The sequence below is a fragment of the Fundulus heteroclitus genome, chromosome 5 (assembly GCF_011125445.2).
Source record: "Fundulus heteroclitus isolate FHET01 chromosome 5, MU-UCD_Fhet_4.1, whole genome shotgun sequence".
Classification (NCBI taxonomy): Eukaryota; Metazoa; Chordata; class Actinopteri; order Cyprinodontiformes; family Fundulidae; genus Fundulus; species Fundulus heteroclitus.
This window is the reverse complement of record NC_046365.1, coordinates 24,493,051-24,518,311: the sequence shown is the minus strand read 5'-3', so window position 1 is coordinate 24,518,311 and position 25,261 is coordinate 24,493,051. Positions and strand designations below refer to the sequence as shown.

Genomic DNA, 25,261 nt, shown 5'->3' with positions numbered 1-25,261 from the left:
ACTAAGTATTTTAAAGTCTATTCTCTGAGCTGCAGGGAGCCAGTGTAAGGACTTCAGAACTGGAGTGATGTGCTCCATATTCCTGGTTTTAGTGAGAACACCAGCAGCAGCGTTCTGGATCAGCTGCAGCTGTCTGACTATAGATAATTATGACGGTGCTAGGGGGGGCTATAGCTCCCCCTGGAAAAGTCATAGCACCCCCAAGAAAATAATAGATTATTATTTCCTCTTTCGTCTGAATTAAAATCCTTTCACATGTGATTGTGGTATTTTCCCCACAAAACACATCCAATTTCAATATACAGACAGAGAAATGGGAAACGTTTCCTTCTGCGAGGAGGTGCTGGCAACAAACCAAACACAAACTGGTTCTTATCCAAGTTGTCCATAATGTGTTGACAAAACATGGGCTCACCCATTGAGTTTAAGACCCTTGTTATGCCGGATGGATGCATTGTTCAGCTATGTAGTTTAAATGAAAAAATAATTTGTTGACAGTCAGATACTGGACTTGGCCTGAATAAAAAGCTACCAAGGCTAAAAGAAAACAACATTCTGCATCCATGGAAATAAAATATAATGAAATAAGGGATCACTCTGGTCTTTTAAATTGTATTGTATATAAAAACAAACTTTTTTTAAGGGGTTAGGTATTTTAATCCTCCTGTATTATCACAAATACAATATGAAAGCTTTAAATTCAGCTAAAATCTAGATACCTAAACTACCATGGCCTTTTATAAAATAATTAGAAATCAAACGTGTCTACTAAGAAGTAAACCCAATTTGGTGCATGTCTTAAAATTGTGTGTCCCCTTTAACAGGGTTCTTCCTGTTAAAGGGGAGTTTTCCTCCCCCCTGTTGCTACATGCATGCTCAGTATGAGGGATTAGTGCAAAGTCAACGACACAATGCAAGTGACTCTCAAATGTCGCTATTAGCTCTTTCAGGAGGGGTGAATGCTGCAAGTCAATGACTGATGCAATCTGCTGGGTTTCTTTAGATGGAAAGCTTTTAACCAATATGCCTGTATGATTTGATAGAATAGACCACGTAAAGTGAGATGACATGAATTGGGAATTGTGCAAATATAAATAAACGGAAATAAAATGGAAATGTTTTGTGTATAATTCATACAGAAACATCTACCTCTGGCTTTGCGTTGCGTTATAATATTGAACTGCTTTATTGTATAACCCGATCTGTTGCTCCAGGCTGGTGAAACTCTACCTTTTTGACCTGAAATGAGTCATATTGCTTTGTTAATAGTAAAGGACTATTCAGCCCAACATAAGGTTTGACACAACTTGTTTTAATCCCTGGAGAAGATTGAATTAGTTATTGTTGCTTGCAGTTCAATTCACATGAGAAATATACTAGATAGAGAAATATTCACTAAAAATAAAGAAAAATAATTATGTTGTAATATTAAGCATCGTGTTTTTAGAAGAACTAAACTACAGTAATTTCTCCACAACAGCTGAATCACAGACGACCCTGAATTGTAGTTCATCTGTATTATAGTCAAACCAGTTAAATTTGTTAGCTTTTAATGTGAAAAATACTTAAAATTAAGACAAACCTTGGGGGGAAAAAAACGTATCTGTTTCAACAGGTGTCATGTGCAGCTCCAAATTGTTCAAACGTGATTATTTTTTAAAAGTAGTTACTTTTGCCGCTGTGATTGATTATATAAATATGAAATCATAACAATGAGCTCTAAGGTGGAAAAAAACGTTTTCAACTCAACTGGTGGTGTGACTGTAGACTTTTATCATACCATGTTTCTCTCCTTTAGTGAATTTATTAAATAGTGTTAAACTGAGATTAAACAAAGCTAAGTAATGTAAAGCAATTTGAAGACGAAAAAGTTATGTCTAGTATTTGCATTCATGCAAATAACTCCTGATTCTTTCTAATCACTCATCTTTCATCGGCCTCTTTCTTCTTCTTTTGTACTTCCCTGTCTAGGCTTCAGCTGCAGGTTCGCCGAGGCTCCAATGTCCTACATGCCTTTATTTGGTCCCTAAGTAACCAACGGGGCACCCAGCTCTAAACTCCGGTTCACCCTGAACCTTCCACCCCAAGACAAGCTGTCCCACCCTGCATCCTCTCCTTCCTCGCCTCCTCCAGCTTGCCTTTCTCCTCCTTCCTGGAATCCACAGGCCCATCTGGACTCCCAGTCAGCCCTCTACCCCAATGAGGGGCAGGGGGAGGCACCGGGGGCCCTGGATGTGGACCCCCAGCCTCTTCAGCAATCTACACCGAGAAATGTCAGCGACTCAGGGCAGCAGTCCCACCATGATGCATCCACTATAACAGGTACACGGTTTTCTTTTAAAAGGCTTGTTTATTGTACATTTTGTCAGGTTTTATGTCTAGATTTAGGCACATGCCTAGATGGGATACCTGAAAAGAAATTAACAAATTTCTAAAATTTTTGTAAAGAGTTGTTATTAACAGCACAACTCTTCATCATGACTTTTGCAGTTCATGCTGACATTCTAGATATTATTTCTCATTAATGGTGACCCATTCTTGGCTTTTGCTTTTCCACCTACGTTTTGAAAATTGACCACAAGTTTTAGGGGTTTTAAGTCGCCAGAGGTCCTAAACATCTGTATTCTGATCTTTAAGGTGCTCTTTCATGCTGGAAAACGCACAGATTATAATTAGATTATATCTGGGTTGCTGGAGGAAGTAGTGTTCCTTCATGGTGGTTTTTGGGCCGAACTGTGAGTGTGTCCAGTTTTTTGGATGAGTAACTCTCACTATTCGCACACTGTCCACACATTAATTGTATCAGCTGACATCACACTGGACTCACAGTAGTGCTTCTGTTTTCTTCTCTGGACCAGAGATTTTTGCCAAAGGTCCCAAACAATTAAAATACCACCACTCATCAGTGAAAAGCACCCATTAAAGCACTCAGTAAGATAATGAGATTCATAGTGTTTCATCTGTAATGTTTCACTCTTTTCACCTCTGATAAAGACGCTGAAATTAAATGATAGTTAAATGTGGTTTTGGTTTGATCTTATGCAGCTAGTACAGCTCTTTGCAATAAAATAAGATGCATTTTATCATTCTGCAACGTAATCTATCGACTATGTGCACTGTCAGCACAAAAAACAGTATTTGTCACTCCCCACTCTGCCAAAGCTTTGGGCCAAGAAAAATAAAAAAAATGTAGCAGAATAAATTCATACATTTACCACTAGAAGGCAGTGTAACATTGTGGGTGACTGGTCTGCTGTGTTTACTTAAATGTTGCTTTCGTTTTCTTTCTTTTCCTTCCCTCATTTCTAAACCTTCCCTCATTACATGAATTGGCCGAACCCTTGGCCCGCTCAGACCTTTGCTCAGACCTGCCGGAGCTGGAGATAGTGAGTCTGCTGTCAGAAGGTCAGCCCAAGTACACTCTTCGGGCAGACACTGTGTTTGGATACGACCAGGACGACTGGCTGCACACCCCCCTGGTGCCAGCAGAGGTCGTCCTAGGACTCACACGTGAACAGATCGAAGAGACGTTCAAGTATTTCTGTGAGTACTTCTCGATTTCTTCTTATTGTGTGTTGCGTGACAGGAGTTGAGGTCTCAGGAATTAATAAAACAAAATCCTTTCAACTTCGGATGTTAGACATTGAGAATATATTTTTATTTTTCACCTGGTATTTTCTCCCAAAGCATTTTAATGCAGAGCTAAATAAACAAAACAAAACAAAACAAAACAAAAAAATGTTGATTTATTTTGCTAAAACATTTTGGTCAGGTGATCTGGTGATCTGGAGGGTTTCATAATACAAATAACTTCAAAATATAACTTCAAATATGTTAAAAATGCTGCAGTTTATCACTGCTATTGTTTCAGTCTGTCCCTTTGCCCATTTTATATAATTTATTATTTAAGATCAATCTAATACACAGATGAGAATTTGTTTGAATTATTGTGTATAAAGGAACTTTTTTTTTTCATTTGACCTAATCAGTGAAATATTAATAAAACACAACTGAAACTCACTTTTTAAACTGCTTTTAAAAAGTACGCCCCTCATATAGGTTTCTTCTGTTTGTGCTTTTTAGTCACAGTTTAATGGTCAGTTCATCAAATAAATTTCAATGTCAAACAAACATAAGCTGAGCAAACACAATATTTTGTTTATATTTAAGGAGAAAAAAATAAATTTAAACTGACTTTAAATTTTAACAGCCTGTTCGTTTCGAAAAGCTGAGTTAAATTTCTCTACCCAGGCCTGATTACCGCTATGGAGAAGACACTTAAACAGCACATGTCTGACAACATGATGGAGGCTAAAAGATCTCAGTGTGACCAAAATGAGGATTTAAGAACCGATTAGAAAAAAATAATCATTCACACCTATCCATCTGGAAACATTTACAAAGCCATTTCTTTGGGACTTTTTCTGCATATAGCCGTGAGAGCAGTCATCCACAAAGGGAGGAAACATGTTACAGTGATGAACATTCCCATGAATGTGCTACTGCTGACCAAAGAAACAAAACAAAGGCACTTCTCAAGTTAAAATAAATTAAAATCCTAATGATCCCCAAGACTTTCAGGAAAAATATTTTGGAGTGGCCTTGTAATAGTCTGGCCTTAAATCAAACAGAGATCTTGTTTCATGACCTTAACACACCATATATGGTCCAAAACCAGTCAAAGTAGCTGAATTAATTTTTTTCCAAAAAAATGTTGGGCTGAAAATTTATCCAGTGGTGTTAGAGGCTGAGTGCCAGTCATGGCAAGCACTTGATGTCTCAGCTGTGGTACGTTGTGTTAATAGGTTTAGGGGTAGCAGGGTTAGCGGTTCCTTCATCCGGGATGCTGGTGAGTCGGCCTACAGCCGGGAGGTTGATCTGCTGCCTCTCTGGTGTGGCCCGAACAACCTGGAGCTTAACACGCTCAAGACTGTGGAGATGATCGTGGACATCTGCAGGAAGCTCAACCTGCCAAAGGAACTGCTGATCCCCTTCTACACACTCATCATCCAGTCCGTCCTCGGCTCATCCATCACTGTCTGGTTTGGATCCCGCACTGAAAAGGACGGGGCCAGACTGCAGCGAACAGTCAGGACTGCAGAAAAGATCATCAGTGCCAACTTGCCCTCCATTCAGGACCTGTACATTTTCCAAAGTCAGGAACGAAGCATGCAAGGAACGTCACTGCAGATCTGCCTCACTCCGACCACAACATGTTCCAGCTTCTCCCCTCTGGTCGGCGCTACAGAGCACTGTAGGCTGACACCAATAGACTCAGGAACAGTTTCTTCCCACAAGTCATCACGCTAATGAAAAGCTGACTAACAAAAAAACAAACAAACAAAAAACTCCCTCGCAATAACCCGGTAACTCTGCCTCATTGACCTGATATTTACCCATTATTCTCTATTTCAGTGCTGTTCATTTTACTATTCATATTGTCATATATACTCTATACCAAATCCAGCTACTTTACGTACATTACACCGTATATATTACAGATGTATTCTAGCATTCTCATCTCTGCACTCATCACACTGTGGACGTGTATGTTTATATGTGCACCTGTACATTTCTTCCACATCAGACTTACATAATTATAACAATATAAATATTTAATCCTACATCCTTTGCAATCTGCTTATTGCACCATTGCATTATTGTCTTAATCTGCCCGCTTGTTTATAGAGTGACCATATGTGTTTTCTATACTGCAGACTGCTTGATTTTTATTTCAGCATTCTTGTCATATTGTATTATTGTAGAAGTAAGCCCATCGTTGGGGGCCCGGTCCGGGGGGCGTCTGGTCGGGGGCCGGGACCGGGGGTCGGGCACAAGCAGTCGTATAGTCGATTTGGGGTGTCCCCCCCCCCTTTGGTCAGTGTTGGATGTGAGTGTTATGTGGGAATGTGTGTACAGCGTCTTTTTTTTCTGTGTGTGGCGAGTGGGGCACAAGGGAGGGATGGGGTGAATGAGTTTTTTTTTTTTTTTTTTTTTTTTTTTTTTTTTTCAGGTATGGGTGTGGTCCGCTCCCTCTCCCAAGAACATCTCAAGTCTCCGATAGGTGCGGAGCCCATCCCCCCACGTCCTGCCCTCCTCCACTTCGTTGGCGGGCGCCTTGGCCCCCTGGCGCATTAGTTGGCTTCGGGTTTGGGGCGGGTTCCCGGGCGTGCGCCGGCCCGCTCCTGGCGGCCTCTTCGCGGGGCCTGGCCCCCCGGGGGGCGGCCGGGGCCCTCGTCGCGGGGGCGGGGCGCCCCTGGGGCCTCTGGCCCTCAGGGCCCATGGCCGGGACCACTTCAGCGGGGCTGGCTGCCGGCGGAGCCCACGGGCTCGTCTCCGCGGCTCTTGAGGGCGTCGGCATTGCGGTGGCTGGGGGATTTCCTCGGGGTCGTCTCTGCTCCTTCCTTGGGGGGGGGGGGTTGCAGATATCCTGTGTCGGCCCCTCCTGGGCGACCTGCTTTAGGGACCCCTTTGGGAGTCCGGGGTTACGGGTCCCCTGACGCCTGCCTCTGTGCTCGGGGAAGGTGGGTCTTTGGTTCTCCACAATCACTATCAAGCTATTTCTGGATAATCTTCACCTAAACTAGTGCACTTTCACATCTCCCACTGGTGCTGGGTCCCAGGTATTAAGTGTTCACTTATATACAGTAATCTTATAATTTATTTATTTATTTATTTATGTTGTGTCACTTTCTTTTTTCAAATATCACATTACACATGTCAGCTTACATAATAATATATATGATTTAGCAATGGCATCTAGGTGTTATTAGAGTGTATCTGTTGCTTTATGTCTGTTGGTTGTGCTGTTCTTTTTGTGTCTCTTTCCAGGTGATGGAGCAGACAGAGGACATTTTATCATTCTCTTCCTTTTATCTCCTCTTTCTTTCACCTCTACTCTTTTTTTTTCTTTTCTTTCACTTTTTGTTCTTCCTTTACTCTCCCATTGTCATGTCCATATAATTTGAAATTCTCCTTGCAGGAATCATAATAAAGCTATTTACAAGCATAAATCAAGTGGAGCACTATGGCGAAAGCTGTTTGCTCCACTTGTAAAAGCAAAATCTGTCGAGCTCCATCTGGCATTGAGATATCAATTCCTATTGCCATAGTGCTAGACAGGACACTGGGGAAAAAAAAAAAAGAAAAAAAAAAAAAAAAAAAAAAAAAGAAGTAAGCCCATCGTGAAGATCGTACAATCCAGAGTCAAATTCCTCATAAGTGTACATATACCTGCCAATTATAGTTTTAAAACTAATAACTGAGATTATCATTTATATTAAAATTTGTTTGATAATCTAATACATTAAGGGGAACAACAAAGTTGAAGCTGAAGAAATCTTTTGGGTGAGAAGTACTTTTCCCGGCTATGTGTTCTTAAGTCTGGTAATAGTTAACTGCTTAATTAATCTTTAATTTGACCAATCCTGGCTCCTATAAAACAAGCAATCCTACCGTTAAACTAGGAATTATTAATTGGAACATATTTGTTGTTTCCCAACAAGTTTCATGATGACTTTTAATATCCTGCTTTAAAGACTGCCTTTTGACTGTGTTACATTTCATAGATGAGATTTTAAACTTCCTGCTGCAGAAGCATAGAGCATTTTTGCTTTTAACATCCCGGTGATATCAATGTTGGCTGATCAGTAAAAGCAAAAGCTGTTTTCAGGCTCTGTTCAGACCTCATAGTAACATCCTTCCTGATTGATCAGATCTCATTTACCTGCTTTACAGGCAAATAAGCAGTCTTGTGACAAATTGGGCTGGCAACAAGTCTGCTGACGTTTCTCTTACACACAGACGCATTCAGTTAGTTGAACTGTAATTTCATACACATCAACTCGGTTTAGATTTTTATTTGGGCTGTCTACGAAACCCGGCAAGACCCTGACTTTCCGAACACACACCTCCGGGATAAGTGTTTAATTTTGAAGTCATTGATGTCAAATGCCATCAAGCCAATTAGCCTACTTTACCAGTCCAACCTAAGCAGTTTATTCTGAAGATGAGCAGACGGTGTGTCCCAGTGTCCGCTCTTGACATCATGATCACAAGGTTGACATGCCGGCTGCTGCAGCGCCCCAGAGACGATTTATTTTTAGATGCATAGGTTGTCTGGAGTTGTCAGGTGATGAGCGGATGTGCGGTTCTGAGATTCTGCTCTCCATGTATATTTTAACAACTCAACATCCATTATGGCATGCTTTTTTTGTTTTGTTTTTAGTGAACGACCCCTTCTTTAAAACCAAGAGGCTTGATTTATACAAAGTGATATGCAACCAGAATATTTTTTAATTTTTTAACCTGCTTAGGGTGAGTAATCCATCATTTCTAGCTCATTCTCATGGACCTGGCACTTTTTTGTGCCTTCTTTTAAACAGTTGGGTCATAAAAGTCAATATTAAAAGCTTTTCAAGGTTTCACCTAGGTTTTTAAAGGCTTTCAGGTAATATCTGTTAATATGAATTGACCAAGATTCACATGTTTTAGTCGGAAAACCGAGCAGTAAAGAAACTGGCTTACCGTGAGGATTTAGTGAGATTGTAGGGGTATGTCCTTTTAATACCAAATAGGCTACACCAGGCCGATGCCAAACCACATGTTGCTATCAGGAACAGGACAGACTAAGCTGATTTATGCAAATTGTGCCACAACGTGACACTGTCTGAATTATTCTGGCAAGTGACATATGGTGGTGTTTGTCCATGCTACAAAATCCTTTGGTATTCTGTTTCCCTGTTGTTTAGCTGCTTTTATTTTTGTACTAGGCACTTGTTTTGTGTAACTGATGGTTTATGGAGTCCTGTACATGTATCAGTGCCTTTTTTTTTATTTCATTTTTTTTTTTTATTTTTTTTTTTTGCAAGAGCAAATTTCTAGGTTTCTACTAAATGTAATAGAATAACCAAGTCCTAAAAAAGGTCACTGGTCTAAATACGAGACTTTCTGTAGAGAGATTTTGTTAAAACGACAACTTCAAATCAGTTTAAAATACATGAATTTGCCTTAAAAAGGGCTCAATTAGACAACCATGGAAATGGTTTCTGTAAAAACCTGAAAGTCCTAATTTTTTATTTAATTTATTTTCTTTGTGAGGGGTTTTAGCATTATAGCAATACTGATTTTAATGTTAGAACTAAGGACATGTATTTGAATCAATATATTTGATAATAGTAAGCTACAACAGTTTATAAGATGGCTGCAGTGAATGGAAGTAGTTTAAAGTCTCACTTTTCAACACATATAGTCTATGTGTTGTTTATATGGGCAACCTTTTGCCAACTTTTTTAATTCACTGATATTTCAGATGTTTTTCACACGAAAAAGGGTAGATAAAACAAACCAACGCTTTAACCTTTGCATTTATGGTGTGTTTACTTTGAATTGAAGACTTAAATAGCTGACTATTTAGTTTTTAAGTTCAATTCTTATCATCCGACCCTAGTGAGTGATTTCAAGCTAAAGGAAGTTAAAATACTGATGTACAATCTGTCATTCACTTGGCTCAAACAATGAGAAAATAGATAATTATTGAGGGTAATAAATACATGGGAAACAATATATAAATTGGTTAATGATTCAATTGATAATGTGATCCATGGACACCAGCAGACATTTTGTAGTGACAGTGAGCATGTATGTAAAAATAATGCATTTCCTTATCTGAGAATGCTCACTAAGGATACTAGGGCTGCACAATATATCGGAATATTTGCATTTGCAATATTCATGTTGCAAAGGACTGTTTGGATTACAATATTGTTATATTTCAAGTGTTGTCAAGTTGCATTTTACATGCAAATGATATTTAGTTAGTTGTTCAGAGTCTTACTGCAGCAGGTGCTCATGCCAGGCACAAATGGCATTGACCAAAATGCTAAAGGAATGTACGAAGCAATGATGAGAAAGAAAAAGAACAAATAGAATCGGCACATATTGCAACTGATTTAGTCATCGCAGTATTTAACAATGTTATCAACATTGCATAATTTTATAATATTGTGTAGTCCTAAACAATGCCTGCATTTACCTTGATGGTCTGGGTACAGACCCAGCAAGAGCTGCAGGTTTTTGTAGCGACATCAGGTGTTGTGCATTTGTCCTTCATCCTTAAGCCGTTCCTTTTTCCCTTAGAGACACGATTTAGATTTATTTTTATAATGCTGATACAAAAAGTGTGTTGAATTAAGCGTCTTGTGTTAGAGCTGGAATGATTTGCGTTTACTATTTAAAGTAAAATTGCATCCATATATACATAATACATCAAACTCCCCAGTTTGCCTTAGTTGCCCTTGTTAGATTAATTTGCTATTATATGGACCTTTGTAATTAGAGGCCGTTTATTTCATCAACACACTTTATATCTACGATGGGCATATTAAAAAATGTGATGGCAGCACCAAAGCTTCGATATGAACCTCTTTGTGAAATATGCACAAACCAGATATTTGAGGTCTGTGCTCTAGAACAGTGGAGGCGCATTTTCTGAAGTGACGGATTGTGCTTCTCCAGGGTTCCCCTGAGCGTATTATTAGCCTGCAGGGCAGCCATGCTTTACTCGCCCACCTGCCAGGCTAAATGTTGCTCGTTTATTTTAAATGCCTCGATGTTTGAGAGCGACATAAAACGGTCAGTAAAGTTCCCGTCCGGCAGAAAACCGTCCGGAATAAATAAGCTAACAAGCTAGCTGTTATTAGCTCGACGCACTTTATGTTCACGCTGCACCCCTCCTTCGAACTGCGTGACGAATGCTCCTCATGCATCACCGTTCTTTGGTTCCTGTGAAACACTCAGAATGACCAAGAGATTTCAATGCTTCCAATTTTGGGGGAATAATTTGGAGATGGCCTCTTCCTCTTCCAACATGACCTTTTACCAGTGCACCACGCAAGGTCAAAAAGACATAGAAGAGAGAGCTTGGTATGGATGACCTTGATTTACCTGAACAGGGTCCTGACCTCGACCAGATACACCTTTGGTAAATTGTTAAATGTTAAATGGCCTGTACTTATATAGTGTTTTCTCAGGTCCTGGGAACCCCATAGCTTTTCTTTTCTTAACACTACATTCAGTCATTCACACACTGACACACAGACGCTGGTGAGTCGGTGGGGCAGAGTGACAGAAGCGAGCCTGCCTTACATCGGCGCCACTCTGACCACTGTCAGCAGGCAATGCAGGTGAAGTGTCTTGCCCAAGGATGCAACACCTAAGACAGTCAGAGCAGGGTTTCAAACTGGCAACCCGCCGGTTACAGGACAAACTAACTAGCTCCTTGCAACAGTAGCCGTGGGATGAATTAAAGCAGAGACTGAAAGCCAGGCCTTCTCATCCAACATCAGTATCTGACCTCACAAATGCGCTTCTGAAAGAGCTGTGATAAATTTCCATAAACAGCCGAAAAACCTTATGGACAGCCTTCGCAAAAGATTGAAGCTATTATAGCTGCAAAGGGTGGGCAAATGTCTTATTGAACCCTATGGATTAAAAAAGGGATGCTACTTAAGTTCATATGCAAGTCAAGGCAGGTGAGTGAATACTTTGGGCAGTATAGAGTATGTCCAATAAAGTCATTCTATAAACTTTTATAGTCAAACAGATTGAGTGAATCTAAATACAATATGTTCTATCAAGGAAGCTGGAGAAAATCAACAACTATCCCTTTCATTTGGGAGCAAAGGTATGCAATGCAGCCAAAGGAGCTCTGTCTTCTGGTTAAAGCACAACCCTTATCATGCTGGGTGTTTTGCTTGTTCGGTTGGGAGTAGACTGCAGGTGTAATTTCTGATCTTTAACAAGTATTTACTGGTGATGTATTAATTTCATTCAAGGCACGTAGCTGCTCAAGGTATTTTTCTTTGGACGCTGTGGACAAGGAAGGAAAATACTTTCCTGGTTTCCCCCTCACAGACATATTATTGATATCAGCTTTGTTTTTTTTAACTTAGACCAGTGAAGTACCTGAAGGTGAACATTAAATTTGTAAATGGTAAATGATTTCTAAACCTTTTGTGACAATGTTTTCTTTTAGCAAAGGGTTTTTTAATAACATAGTTCTGAGAATATACCTTTTTTTTGGTCTTAGCCTCTTAGACGATTGGATTTCTGAAAAAGTAAAAAAAAAAAGAGGCAGAAATTGGTATAGAAAAGTATTCCACTTGTCATGTTGCAGCGTTATTCTTATCCTTTATATTTTACAAGGATTTGATTAATATACCAACACAAAGGAGTAAATAACTGTGAAGTGGAAGAAAAATTAGAACATTTTTAAAATGTTTTGAAGATAAAAATCTTAAAGGTTTGGTGTGCACTTGTCAATACTTTGTAGATTCAACCTCTTCATGCACAGCTGCAGGTCTTTCCAGATTTTACACATTTATCATCATCTACTGATTTTTTTTTTCACCCTGTCTCTTATTTTTAAAACAAATCAAGCACAGAGTGTCTGTGACCATTTGGTTTATGCCACAGATCCCCACAGGGTTTATTTAAGGTTTTTGAGAGGGCCATTTTAACTCAAGATATGCTTTTAGCATTCAATTGTAGCTCTGGCTGGACTGTGGTCCTGCTGGAAAGTAATGCTCAGTTGTAGTTCAAGCCTTTGCAGCCTCGAACAGATTGTCTTTCAGAATTTACCTGTATTTACAGCTAAGCCTAAAATTCTTATTACTGTTGGCAGATTGTGATTTAAAAGTATTTATATTCAGCCTAAAAGTCTGTATATTTTTGAAAGGATGCCTTGCCATTACATTACCCTAATCATTAGCTCCTTCCACTGATGCTCTTACATTTTAGTCAGGTCTCTGATGGGGCCACTCAAAAATTGTAACATTATCAGTACTTCCATTCAGAAAAAAAAAACAAAAACTTAAAAGATTATTTTTAATATAAATCTGCCAGGGGTGTATAATGATAATAATAACTGTAGCCCTTAATTCTGACCTGCTTCCATGTTCCTACTGAAGAAAAATGTATATGTTCACGGTGATGTGTGGTTCTAATTTCCCTCCTCGCATGCATTTTGCATTTAGGCCACAAGAATAGATTTTATTTCCGTCTACCAGAGAACCTTGTTTAATGTTTTGAAGATGTCCCCAACGTGACTTGTGAAAAAACTTCAAACAGGACTTTATAGGGTTTTTGTTTCAACAATAGTTTTCTTCTTGATGCTTTTGCATAAAGGCCAATGCAGGACTTTAGTTGTTGAGAGATTCTCCCATCTGTTTGGTGGATCAAAGAAGGCTCTCCTTGCATATTCTTTCAGTTGAAGTGGACGGCCATGTATATGTAGGTTTGCAGGTGTGCCGTCCTCTTTCTGTTTTAAAATGATTGATTGAAGAGTGCGCTGTGAGATGTTTAAAGCCTAGGAAATTGTTTTACACCCTTACACGCCTCTAAACCTCTCAATAACTTTCTCCCTGACCAAGTCTGCTGTGCTTCCTTGGTTTTTATGATCCTGTTTGTTCACTAATATTCTCTAGAAAAAAACTCTGAGACCTTCACAAAACAAATGACACACATATGAACTCTGTTCAGTAATTTGGTGACTTCTAAAGGCAGTTGGTTTAAATGGGTTTTATCAGGGTAAAAGTTCAAAGACAAAATTCATGACATTTTTTTTCAGATTTTTGCATTTGGTTTGTCAAACAATCCCATAAAATACATCAAAGTTTGTCGTAACGTGACAAATGTGAATACTTTTGGAAGGTGCTGGAAGGGGACTTAAAGAGGAATCACGTGACTTTTGTTTATTTGATGTTAAGTTCAGAGTCCTCACTCCATTACGGAACTTCCTTTTAACCATCTGTTTCTCTTGTAGTCTATCAGTAATCTTGCTGTAATAATTAGCTTTGTGGTCTGAGTTATGATGGGAAGCTATTGAGGAATATGGCAGCAACAGACACATACCGGCAAAGACAAGAAGGGTTATACCACCAGTGGTGCAGAAAGTTAATATAAGAGCGTAGAGCCACAGTGGGCAGTTGTCTGCATTGTTGATGGCTTTGCAGCAATCCCTCAAACTGAGCATGCATGAAGCAACAGTGGAGAGGAAAACTCCCCTTTAAAAGGGAGATAAACCTTGAACTGCATTTTGTGGACTTCCTGATAGTAAAGAATTACAATAGCTCAGCCTTGAAGTAACAAATGCATGGACTAGTTTTTCAGCGTCACTCCTGGACAGAATATTTCTAATTTTGGCGATATTCCGAAGGTGAAAAAAGGAAAACTGAAAACCTGTTTAATATGGGATTTAAATGACATGTCTTGGTCAAGAATAACAGGTTATTTTTTAGATGCTTTCCCCTTAATCCCTACAGTATGCTCAAGTCTTTGTAGGAGAATATTGTGATCAACTGTATCAAATGCAGCACTGAGATCTAACAGGACAAGTACAGACACAAGTTAATTATCTGAGGACATGAGAATATCATTAGTGACCTTCACCAGAGCTGTTTCCGTGCTATGATGAGCTCTGAAGCCTGACTGAAACTCCTCAAATAGGTCAATACTTTGTAAATGTTCACATAGTTGATTAGCAACTACTTCCTCAAGAATTTTAGATAGGAAAAGAAAACTAGATATAGTTCTGTAATTTATTAAGTCATCTTGATCAAGAGAAGGTTTATTAAGTAAAGGTTTAATAACAGCTTCTTCAAAAGCCTGTGGTACATATCCATTTACTAAGGATAGAATAATAATGTCTGAAATGGGGGCATTGATCAAGGGGAATACTTCCTTAAATAACTTGGTTGGGATCGGGTCTAACATGCAAGTTGAAGGTTTAGATTAAGCTATTTTTTTTTATTTTTAACTCAGAAAGCTCAACTGCGTCTAAACAGTTCAAATACTGATCAGGTTTGAAAGACTCCTCCAGCGGCCCTGGTGGCCTAGTTGTTAGAACAGCGCGCTTGCACTCTGAGAAGGTTGCAAGTACCCGGTTCGATCCTTGCAGACTGCCACTGTGGGTCCCTAAATAAGACCCTTAGCCCCAGATTGCTCCCCGGGCGCTGTGATAGCTGCCCACTGCTCCCTAAGGGATGGGTTAAATGCAGAAGACACATTTCATTGGAATGTACAATTGCAATGACAAAGATTTCTAAATTCTAAACGCTGCTACACTTACTAAGGCCGAGGTTATCATGTTTGGGAGGATGCCAATGATTTTATTTTTAATAGAATGAATTTTATTTATGAAGAACCCAATAAAGTCATTACTGCTGAGAGCTGAGGGAATGGCTAGATCAAGAGAGCTGTGACTCTGGGTAAGTTTGGCAATTGTACTAAAGAGAAACCTAGGATTATCTTTATTCTCCTCCATTAATAATGAAAAATATGCTGCTCTAACTCTGCAAAGGGTCTTTTTATACAACAGTAGACTGTTTTTTCTTTTTTCTAGATTAGGTAGGATTCCTCTAGATGTGTAGAGCGCCATTTTTTTTTTCTCCAATTTCTCCAAAGCTTGAATCCCTTTGCAGGCTGCTGCCTCCATCAGGACCCTGTGGGTGTGGCTCTGTCTGCAGCAGAGTTTTGCAGAGCCTCTTCTCTGCCTGTTACGTATGAGAGGGGAAGAGAGCCACTGCTGGCATTCTGGGAGCGTACCATCTCCCTCGAATCACGGGGGTGGGTGGGCTTTGTGCAGCATCCTTTTCATAGGCATCTTATTCTGAATTATTTCTACACCTATATTTGCTTCCTACTCATCCTCCAGTGACTACTTCAGGTCAGAAGCATTAAAATGCTCCTTTGAGTCCTAAGATCCAGAACTTGATCGGTCCTTGACTCCTCCTCAGCTTTGCCCTCTCCTTTCTTACCCGGTAGTCCAACGTGGCCAACGTGGCCAGGTGAACGGAGGCAGGCGTGACGACAGATGGCGTGCACAGTCTGAGGGATTATATATTAACTCCCAGCAGCTAAGATTCTCTCACACACAAACAGCCTCGCATAGACTCACAGGGAAGCCAGCAGAATCATGCGACAGACACAGCCCGCACGTCACAGCACAGCCAGCGCCCAGTGAAACTACGAGAGCAGAGGATTTAACGCATGGACAAAGTGACAGAGGGTAGTTTTTCTGCAATCACCATGGAGATATGGAGCTCTTCGGCATCTGAGGAGGAGGAAGACGACCAGAGCACGTCCAGCTGTGTGGAGGAAATAGTTGAAGAGGAAAAACTCTGCCACAACAGCAATAACAACAACAACAATAAAAACGACAGCCTTTGCAAGGAGGTAACGCAAGGTGAGACACACTAGTGGGTGATGTGATGGAGGCATGCAGAGGGTGCTGATGAGTGATGTGCAGGGATCATCTCTCTGCAGGAAAGGAAGTCCAGAACGTGTAGGGTTGTGAAAAGCAGTTTAATATGTTTAAACGGCTGTGTGTCAAATGATGAGCTGCGTTATTGAGGTCTGTTACCTAAGAGCCTTCATTCCTAGTAGCGCACACAGTTCAGTGTGCAGAGACATCAGTGAGAGCGCATCATGCATAATAAAATAAATGCTCAAAATAAGCTGGTCATGCTGATCCTAGCAGGTTTAAATACGTGTGCTCTCAAAGATATTGCAAGCTTTGAAAATAAATACAGCTTTAACGTGTTTCTATGTAGGCTGTTGAAGGTCACTGAGCTAAATACGTGTGTGTGTGTACAGTCTGCAGCTGCTCAGGGGAGTCCTAAGCTGTATATGTCAGCAATTATATTATTCGCTGTAAAGCTGTTCTCAACAAACGGTATTAGAAAATTTAGCATTTTTTTGATTGCAGCAACTATAATAAAAAATCTGCAAATGATTATAACAGCGTGAAGGAGTAGCTAAATACCTATTTGGTATTTATTAGTTGTACTTCAGTAATTGTGGTTTTAATTAGCAAATACTCAAGGTGCATGCTGTTTGATGCAGGTTTCTTTCCGGTGCTGAAGTAGGTTTTTGCTGTGTTTAAATTTTGTGTTTAGATAAATTTAATCACCACACTGTTAAATAAAACGGATATTTACTGAGCATTACCTTGTCCAGTTGGAGTCAAAGTAATTTATGATTGTTTAGCTTTGAAATAGGCTCTCATTATGTTGCTATAATATAGCTGCGTCTCACCTCTCTATCCTCTCTGGTCGCCTTTGTGTGAATGGACAAGTGGAGGGTAAAAATACTGCAACATGCTGGCACCCATCCAGAAACCAAGACGTGACGCCGAAATTTCTGCTGTAAAAATTTCTGTTTTAATTTGTCATGGTGCTGATATTTATATTACATTTTTATCAATGGGAGGTGTTCATTATCAACATATTCAACCCCAGTGGTCTTGTGTTGGAAGTTTTCTCCACTGTAAAGCCTGTGGCCACACTTAGACTAATTTACGACTGAAGTATTACTTCAGCTGGCCATCTTCTTCTCAAGAGGGTTTTATTTCTAGAAAAATGGATCAGTTTTGCTCCAGCGAGACCTTTCTTCATCCTCACCTGTCCGATCCCTTTAATATAACAGACGTCATAAGTACACCTAAGTGAATGAGATTTATCTCCAGGAACAGTATTGGAATAACAGTTCAAACCTGCTTGGATTTAGCTTTACCCAAACTGTAAAACCTGCTGCTTTATCTCTGTTCTGTGGCAGCCTGTTCAGCAGGTCAAAGGTCAGGGATTTTTACTAATGGGGCCTGAATTGATGTTCAGTCTGCATGGCATCTAATGGGATACATTTACTCAGGACTATACAAAATATGTACAGGGGAACTTTGAAATGTAACCCAGACTGTAATAATAAAAATGTGATTTAAGGTGGCTAGGAACAACATGCATGATTTTTTTGTGAATTCTCTGCAAAAATAATGGGTCTTATTTTGGATGTGTGTGAGTAGATGTGTTTAACAGCTTTGTGTCCCATGGCAGGCTGTCCTTTTAGCACAGGAAATGCTGGAATCCACTTTGAGAACAATAGGATTTGTGGAACGGTTATCTCATTAAGCTTTTGTTAACTTATAGACTCTGTCTGAGTTCAGAGTTTAGAGCTCAGGAAGACTTGTGTGTGTGTGTGTGTGTGTGTGTGTGTGTGTGTGTGTGTGTGTGTGTGTGTGTGTGTGACGTTAATCCTGCATAATTTAGGATCTACCTCATTTGGGTTGTTGTTGTTGGTCTCCCCCTGACCAGGTGGCTTCACATTGAGAAGAAATAATTACTCTATTTCTTTTCCAGTGTGATAAGGTATATTGAGCTTTTTTAAGTCAATATGACTTTTATATATTTTTCATGGAATTCTCAGTGTTTGAGTTTTGGGTTTGTTCTCCTAAGACATTTTGTGCCTCATCTCTGTGGAAAAATCTCCCTTTAGACATTCGACAAACATGTCCTGTGAAGGTTTTTAAAGCCAAGCTAAAGACCCACTTGTTCACCTTATCTTATGCAGCCTAATTCAATGCCTAAACTATATTGTTTTAATATTAGTGTTTCCTTTTTGTTTTTATGATTTTACCTGTTTCTAAATTTTATTGTTTTATTTCTTTGTTTTACTATTTTTACCACCTACTATTCAGCATTTTGAATGAAAGCACTTTGTAAAGTTATTATTATTATTACATACGTTTACTTTATTGTATAAATCGGATAGTTTGTCTGAACATCCTTTTTAATGCAATGATGAATCGTTTGGAGTAAGATGGATCAGTCTTTTTGAAATGGAGGGTTTTTGTGCATTTGTCCTGCTGCTTCATCCCAGAGGGAACCGACTCGTCCTGCAAGCAGAGCAATATTAATAATGTAAAATAAACACAACACAGAGTCTATAACAGTCCTAGAGCTGAAACCTAAACACCTCTTGGCCCACTTCTACTCTTAGTGTCTAGCTTTACCCTCCTTTTTTATTCAGAGTGCTATTACTTGCTTTTCTACATACACTTTTGTCAATGACCAAAAATTATTATCTAAAACTGACACAAAATCATCTTGGTTGTTTTTTTTTTTTTTTATTGACTGTCCTTAATGCTACTGCAGCTGGGCTTCTTTCCATTAGACTGATTAAAAGTGGCTACAGTATCAAATCACTGAATTTCAAGCCAAATCAAATCTCAATCTAATTGCATTGCAGAATGCCTTTGTAGCTGATGTAGGATGTGTTTCTGACTTCAGTAATGGAGCAGCCTGTAAACATGGGAAGGAGACATCGCTTTAGAGCTGTTCTATACTAAAAGCAAGTTCATAAACATAATGTTCAAATTACTGAAGTCTGTGTCCGCTTTCTTTTGTAGTGTTGTGAATATCATCTTTTTAAGCAACGATAGAGTTTTCACAATTCATTTTTTTTAACGTTATTTAGTAGTAAATATTAGATTTTCAAGTACTTCACATGATTGTGTTGTTTATGCAATTTATGTTATTTTTATGGCATAATTCTTTTTTGCTTTTATTTTTTACAAACCAGTTACATCAAGTGTGTTAATTTACAAAAAAAGAAAAAAAAATACATTATCTGGATGTAGTAATTTTAAACTTTTTAAACATTTTTCATTTACTCAGAAATTAATAAATTAATACAGTTTGTAATTTTTATGCATCATATAAGAAACAAATTCATTTCACGCATCCATTTGGTAGATAATAAAATGAATAAAAACTATTTTTAGAAATGATATATGTATGCTCTACAACCTTAGGGTCACCAGGCTGACTGAAGTGGGAAAACATATTTTTATTGAACATTTAAGAATCTTTCATAAACAACTTGACAACTTAAATATACATGTCATATATTTGACTTTCAATAATTTGACAGACCTTTTTTCCCCCAGCTATTGCCAAATGTTGTTGAGCTGGGTGTCATGTTTCGATCTTGTGCTTAAGACAGACATCTAACGAAACCAAGCTTGATTTCCATATCAACTGCATAATAGAAAGGTGAAATATAAAGGAAAGAAAGTCATTACCTGTAGAGTTGGAAACACAACAAACAAGCAACATAAAGGAAAAGAAAAATCATACATCCAAACTTGATGCAACGTTTTGAACCAGGGGTCCCACGACATGTCAAAAACCTGTATATCTGCATTTTTAGGTATGTTGTGGTAATGAATTAATATAATTTTCTCAATACGGTAGTTGTAAAGTTTATCTATTAAATTCACCTTTGGTCAAAATGGTTGTCCCTAAGAATAGTGACCATAAATGTCACAGCATATGTTGAATTATGATGGAGTACTTTTAATATTTATTTTAAATTAGAAAATGACCGCACTGTCCTGAAAACAAGTAGGATGCAGGACGTTCAACTCGCTTTTAAGAAGTAGAAAAAAATACCAGGGGCATGAATGACTTTGACCCAAACCCAAAGTTCACGACGACGCTAAGTCCCTACGAACTGACTAATGAATTAATCCTTCTTTCTTGTTCCGCCGTAATGACTTTAAAGTGAACAAAAACATACCATTGTTCAGGATGTAAACAGATTTTCACGTCAGTAATCAGATACTGTCCTCCCCTACGTCAGCTTTACCCTGCAGTCTGCTGCAAGAGGCTATTCTGGTGTCCAGGGGAGCGATGTCTTTATTGGCATCTTAACTGGGCTAAAAGGGATCAGGCTAAGAGGATCAGTAAATGGTGGACCACATGGAAATGTTTTGGTGTGTCTCCTAAAACGTCAGTGGGAGGAGTCAAACTGAGTATACTTCAATTCAAGAAATGACAAAGAATTAAAACCATCATTCTGTTATTTTTTCATCCGCTACCTCCCCCTCTACCTCCATTCATTAAAGTCTGCTCCTCTCCTTCAATCCCCAGTGCTGTGCTCAGACAGAGTGGGCCAGGTCACCAAGACGTATCATGACATCAAGGCGGTCACCCACCTGCTGGAGGAGGTAAGAGGGAGACACAGCAGATGAACTGGATTACAAAGGATTAGACATGTGTTCCTTCCTCCCCGGTTTTCAGCACACGTGTTTCAATCAACTCCGTACAATATTTGTGCGTTTGTGAATCCCCGTACAGAAAGAGCGAGATCTGGAGTTGGCAGCGCGAATCGGCCAGTCCCTCCTGAAGCAGAACCAGGAGCTAACAGCTCGCAATGAAACCCTGGACGAGCAGCTGGAAATCGCAAAGGAAGAGGCATGAGTGACCCTCACCTCTTACATGTGTAGAGCAGACACCTCAGTCTCATGAGCTCCAGTGATCAATAAATTTTTTTTAATGTTTTAGATCTCCCAACTTCGCCATGAGCTGTCGATGCGAGACGACTTGCTGCAGTTCTACGCCAGCACAGAGGAGACAGAGAACTCTCAGAGCCTCTCGCCGTGAGTACATCGACAGACGGATGGATTCATGTGAAGGGAAATAAACTAAACATGCAATGTTTTCTAAAAAGTAAAGCAAAGTAGTGATTTTATCAGGAAAGGGATCTGTAACTCGTTCTGAATCCGAAACTTAAAAACGTCCCTCATATTTGCCTTTTTTAAAAGAAAGCGTTGCAGTTTCCTAATTTTGTTTGGCTGACTGTTTTAGTTTTTTGGTTTAGTAAAGGTTTATGTCTATGCTTAGCAACAAAACAGCGTGTTTATTGCTCTCCTTTCCAAATACGCTCAAAATATCTAGCCAAGTTTAATGAATGGATGTGCTTTGGAGTAGCTAAATGTTTGTGGTTCTATTTATAATGAAAGTACTTGAAGCAAACAGCATGATTAATGTTAGACAGAAACTTCGTATTGTACCAAAAAAAATGTCCCTAATTTATAATTAAAAAAAACAGTTGAAAAACTACGGTTAATAAGGTGCAGGTGACGTGTAGGTTAAGTAATCGACACCAGACCTGAGCAGACCAATTAGCACTGTGAGCTGATTGGTCCTGTGCAACACTATAAAGAGCCGAGCTGTAAAAAAGGTCTGACTTTTGCACAATAAGCTCTTGGAAAAAGCAGCTTATTTAAAAAGGTGCTTATTTTTTATTATTTTATGTTATAATAAAACATTTTAATGTCAAAGTTAACATTGTTGGAAGAAGTTAGATAATTTAATGTTTGTGTTTTAAAACATGATACCATGGTATTTTTACTGTCACATTGTGAGAATCTTTCGCCAGAAAACGCCTTCTTTCAGAACGTAATCTAATCTTTCATTCGTAGAACCTTTTGAGGTAGTTTTACTTCGTGAAGCTGCAGTTTATGTCTTAGTGTAACACACAAGACATTACTCAGTAGTATAAACAAAACCTTCCTGCTCTAATGAAGTCAAATTAATCGCTGCGTGTATCGAGCTTGTTTGTGAGTAAACACACACCAGAGCAGCTCTTTTGATCCTCTTAATGATCCCAGCTTAGCTTTCTAGAAACTTCCTTCCGGTCAGGAGTTAAATATAGTTGCTGTTTTACTGTGAAATATGTATTTTATAATATGGAGTGATGTTGGTTAAGATTGATTCCTGCTCTGGTCAAAACAAAATGGCATCAACCTGGACACGAGGATCCTCTGTCATCCTGATGGTGGACTGTTGGGGCGACTGTGACCCATCGTGCTATCTGAAAGTTGGGTGTTCAATTCCAACTTCCTCCTGCCACTTGTAGATGTGCCCATGGGCAAGGCACTTAAACCCAAGTCACCTTCCGATCTGCTTAGCGGCGTATGAATGTGTGAGTGCAGTTGGGTGAATGGGGCTGTAGCGTAAAATGGTTTGTGTGGTCGTCATGACGAGAGCATGCATGACTTAAAACATGTGATATATTTTAAGTCATGCATTCAGGCTCTGCATGCAAACCAAGTATTTAGACGGTTGAATCACTTTTAACTGCCTTCACTGTCCACACCTGATACAGATCTTAGCAACAGACAAGCAGGAGCTCCTAGAACCGGGGAAGCGTTTTCATTTTGGAAAAGAAAGATAAAGATTAAGGAAAAACTTTAGGTTACTGAAACCTATATAGTCTTTGCAACGGCATGTTTTCCTTCAGCCGTGCAGCATAAAGAAAGAAGCTGCTGGTTTAGTGAAATGAGATTGTAAAGCTTGTTCTTTCATTTGAGGAAACTGTGCAGGTTATCACGTATCGAGATAGAGTCAACAATCAGCTTTGTGCTGTGTTTGTTTTTACTTTTATGGCAGAGCCGTGAAGGCGGATCAAAACAGAGCAGCAGAGGTCAACACTACCACGAAAGTGAAACAAGGGTTAAGGGACAATCTATGAATTGGCTGTAATATTTGTTAACAGCAGTAGTATGGATTATTGTCATTAGGGACATTTATGAATCGGCTTGTATTATATTGGAGACTTTTCATAGCATAAGGTCCAGGGTTTTTACAAGTATTTGCCCCCCTCTGGCGACAAGATGAAATGACACCAGTGTTGTGCACGTTCATGGGAGAAGAGGAAAAGCAAATGCCTCCGCGACCGCTCAGGTCTTTTGTTTTTAGAGGCATGATGTTTTCTGAGGAGAGACAACTGCGGAAAATAGAGGAAAACCCATTTCACACATCTGAAAATTGTAAGGACATGTATGGGGGAAAGAAATGTAACCTTTAAACTCCTTTTAAAGGTTATTAATCCTATAAGGGAGAAATTCTTTGAACCAACTGACTTCACTAAAGCCAAACAGTGATCTGATGTTTATTAAACTACTGAGATGGGTTTCATAATCTTAGCGAATCAATTTCAAATTTTTCTTTTGCTCCCTGTAACCCAGCAATCTATGTAATAAACCAATAAATGGAATAAACGATATTAAATAAATAATAAACGAGTCACATTTAACTGTATTTACACCTGTTGATACCCATTTAAACCTGGTTCTTTACCATCAAACCAAACACACATCTTTATTTTTCACACGGCAAACATTTGTTTCTGAGTAAAATATTTCTTTCATTTAGGTTATAATTTAAGGTTACATGTTTTTATGAAAGGGTATCAAATGATTTTCTTCAAAGGAAAATATTTTTTGCTTTCTGCAGGATTAAAAGAAACGAATCCAGCAGTTCTCTCAGCAACTTCGTACATTATGACTTTTTGCATCAGAAGCTCAAGGGTTTGGAGGAGGAGAACCGCAAGCTTAGATTAGAGGTATGCACAAAAGGCTGCACCAACTGGAATTGGTAAAATAACACCATTTAAGATGAATGAAACAAAAATATGTGCTTTATTCTTTATGGTAACATTAAAATTGTTTTTTTTCCTCAGGCCACCGAGCTCTCCTCCGAGACGACTAACTACGAGGAGCAGGAACAGGAGCTGATGATGGTGTGTGTGGAGGAGCTCTGTAAGTTTTCTCCTTCTATCACTTATCAGACAATGGTGCAAACAGTTGTATTTACGAAGCTTATGCGTTTCAGCGTCTGCAAATAAACAGGTGGTGAACCTGTCGGAGGAGCTGGCCCGAAAAGTAGAGGACACTGTCCGACAGCAGGAAGAGATCAGCTCACTGCTCGCCCAGATCGTCGACCTGCAGGCCCGCTGCAAAGGGGTGAGATGACGAAACCCAAACTCACTGTCCATTTCTGTGAGAGATGGTGTTAAATATTGCTTTGAGAGGGAATGGCCTAAACATCCCTGGTCGCTCCAAAGCTTTCTTATTTTCTTATTTCCTTGTATTGGTGAAAAAAACGATTGTCCTTTCTGTTCTGTGATTGTAAACCTTATGAACTCTCCATTCGGTTCCTTAGCTTGTTCATGAGAACGAGGAGCTGAACCACCAACTGAGTGCCTCCAGGGAGAACGAATCAAAGCTGAAATCAGAGGTAAACGACTCCAGCATCATATTCAGAGTTGGATTAAATTGAGCTAAAATGCATATTTTGCCATTTTATTTGGGAATATTGTCACTGTTGTATCTGTTTTACATTTCATCTTAATTATTTAACAAGAGTCTTTACCATTTCCCCCCCAGTAACATAGTTCTTGCTCTGTATTTTGCAGCTCAAGGACTTGCAGGACAAGTACTCTGAGTGTGAGGACATGCTGCACGAGGCACAGAAGGACATCAAAAACCTGCGAAACAAGAGTCTGCCCAACAGTACGGTGCAGAGGTACACCGCGCTGGCCTCGGTCCTCCCCATGGACTCTCTGGCTGCGGAGATAGAGGGCACCTTCAGGAAGGGTCTGGACTCTCCCACTCCCTCGGAGTACAAGTGAGTCTGTCTTCACGGACAGTAGCCATTCTCGCTGTCTGGGTTTTTCCAAAACCCCAGAATGAGGCTATTCTGTTAGGGGTTAATGTTGGTAAAGATGTTCAAATGTGATTACTTTCCCTTCAGATTCTAGCAATTAAGGTAATAATGTCTGTGATGTATTCTAATTACCA

At 39.4% G+C, this 25,261-nt stretch overlaps 1 protein-coding gene across 1 annotated transcript in view; it reads left to right on the top strand.

Annotated features, from left to right (window-relative positions):
- Nucleotides 1-2,030: 2,030 nt before the first annotated feature.
- The window catches only part of si:dkey-28e7.3 (trafficking kinesin-binding protein 1), a gene marked incomplete at its 5' end in the record, with an annotated part of 31,252 nt that continues 8,021 nt past the window's right edge, over nt 2,031-25,261 (top strand). The window contains 10 exons of the mRNA XM_036137255.1: nt 2,031-2,322; nt 3,355-3,543; nt 20,766-20,842; nt 20,973-21,089; nt 21,180-21,274; nt 23,916-24,024; nt 24,142-24,220; nt 24,294-24,424; nt 24,624-24,698; nt 24,877-25,088. Of these exons, the coding sequence (XP_035993148.1) occupies nt 2,031-2,322; nt 3,355-3,543; nt 20,766-20,842; nt 20,973-21,089; nt 21,180-21,274; nt 23,916-24,024; nt 24,142-24,220; nt 24,294-24,424; nt 24,624-24,698; nt 24,877-25,088 (1,376 nt within the window). The remainder of the gene's footprint in view (nt 2,323-3,354; nt 3,544-20,765; nt 20,843-20,972; nt 21,090-21,179; nt 21,275-23,915; nt 24,025-24,141; nt 24,221-24,293; nt 24,425-24,623; nt 24,699-24,876; nt 25,089-25,261) is intronic.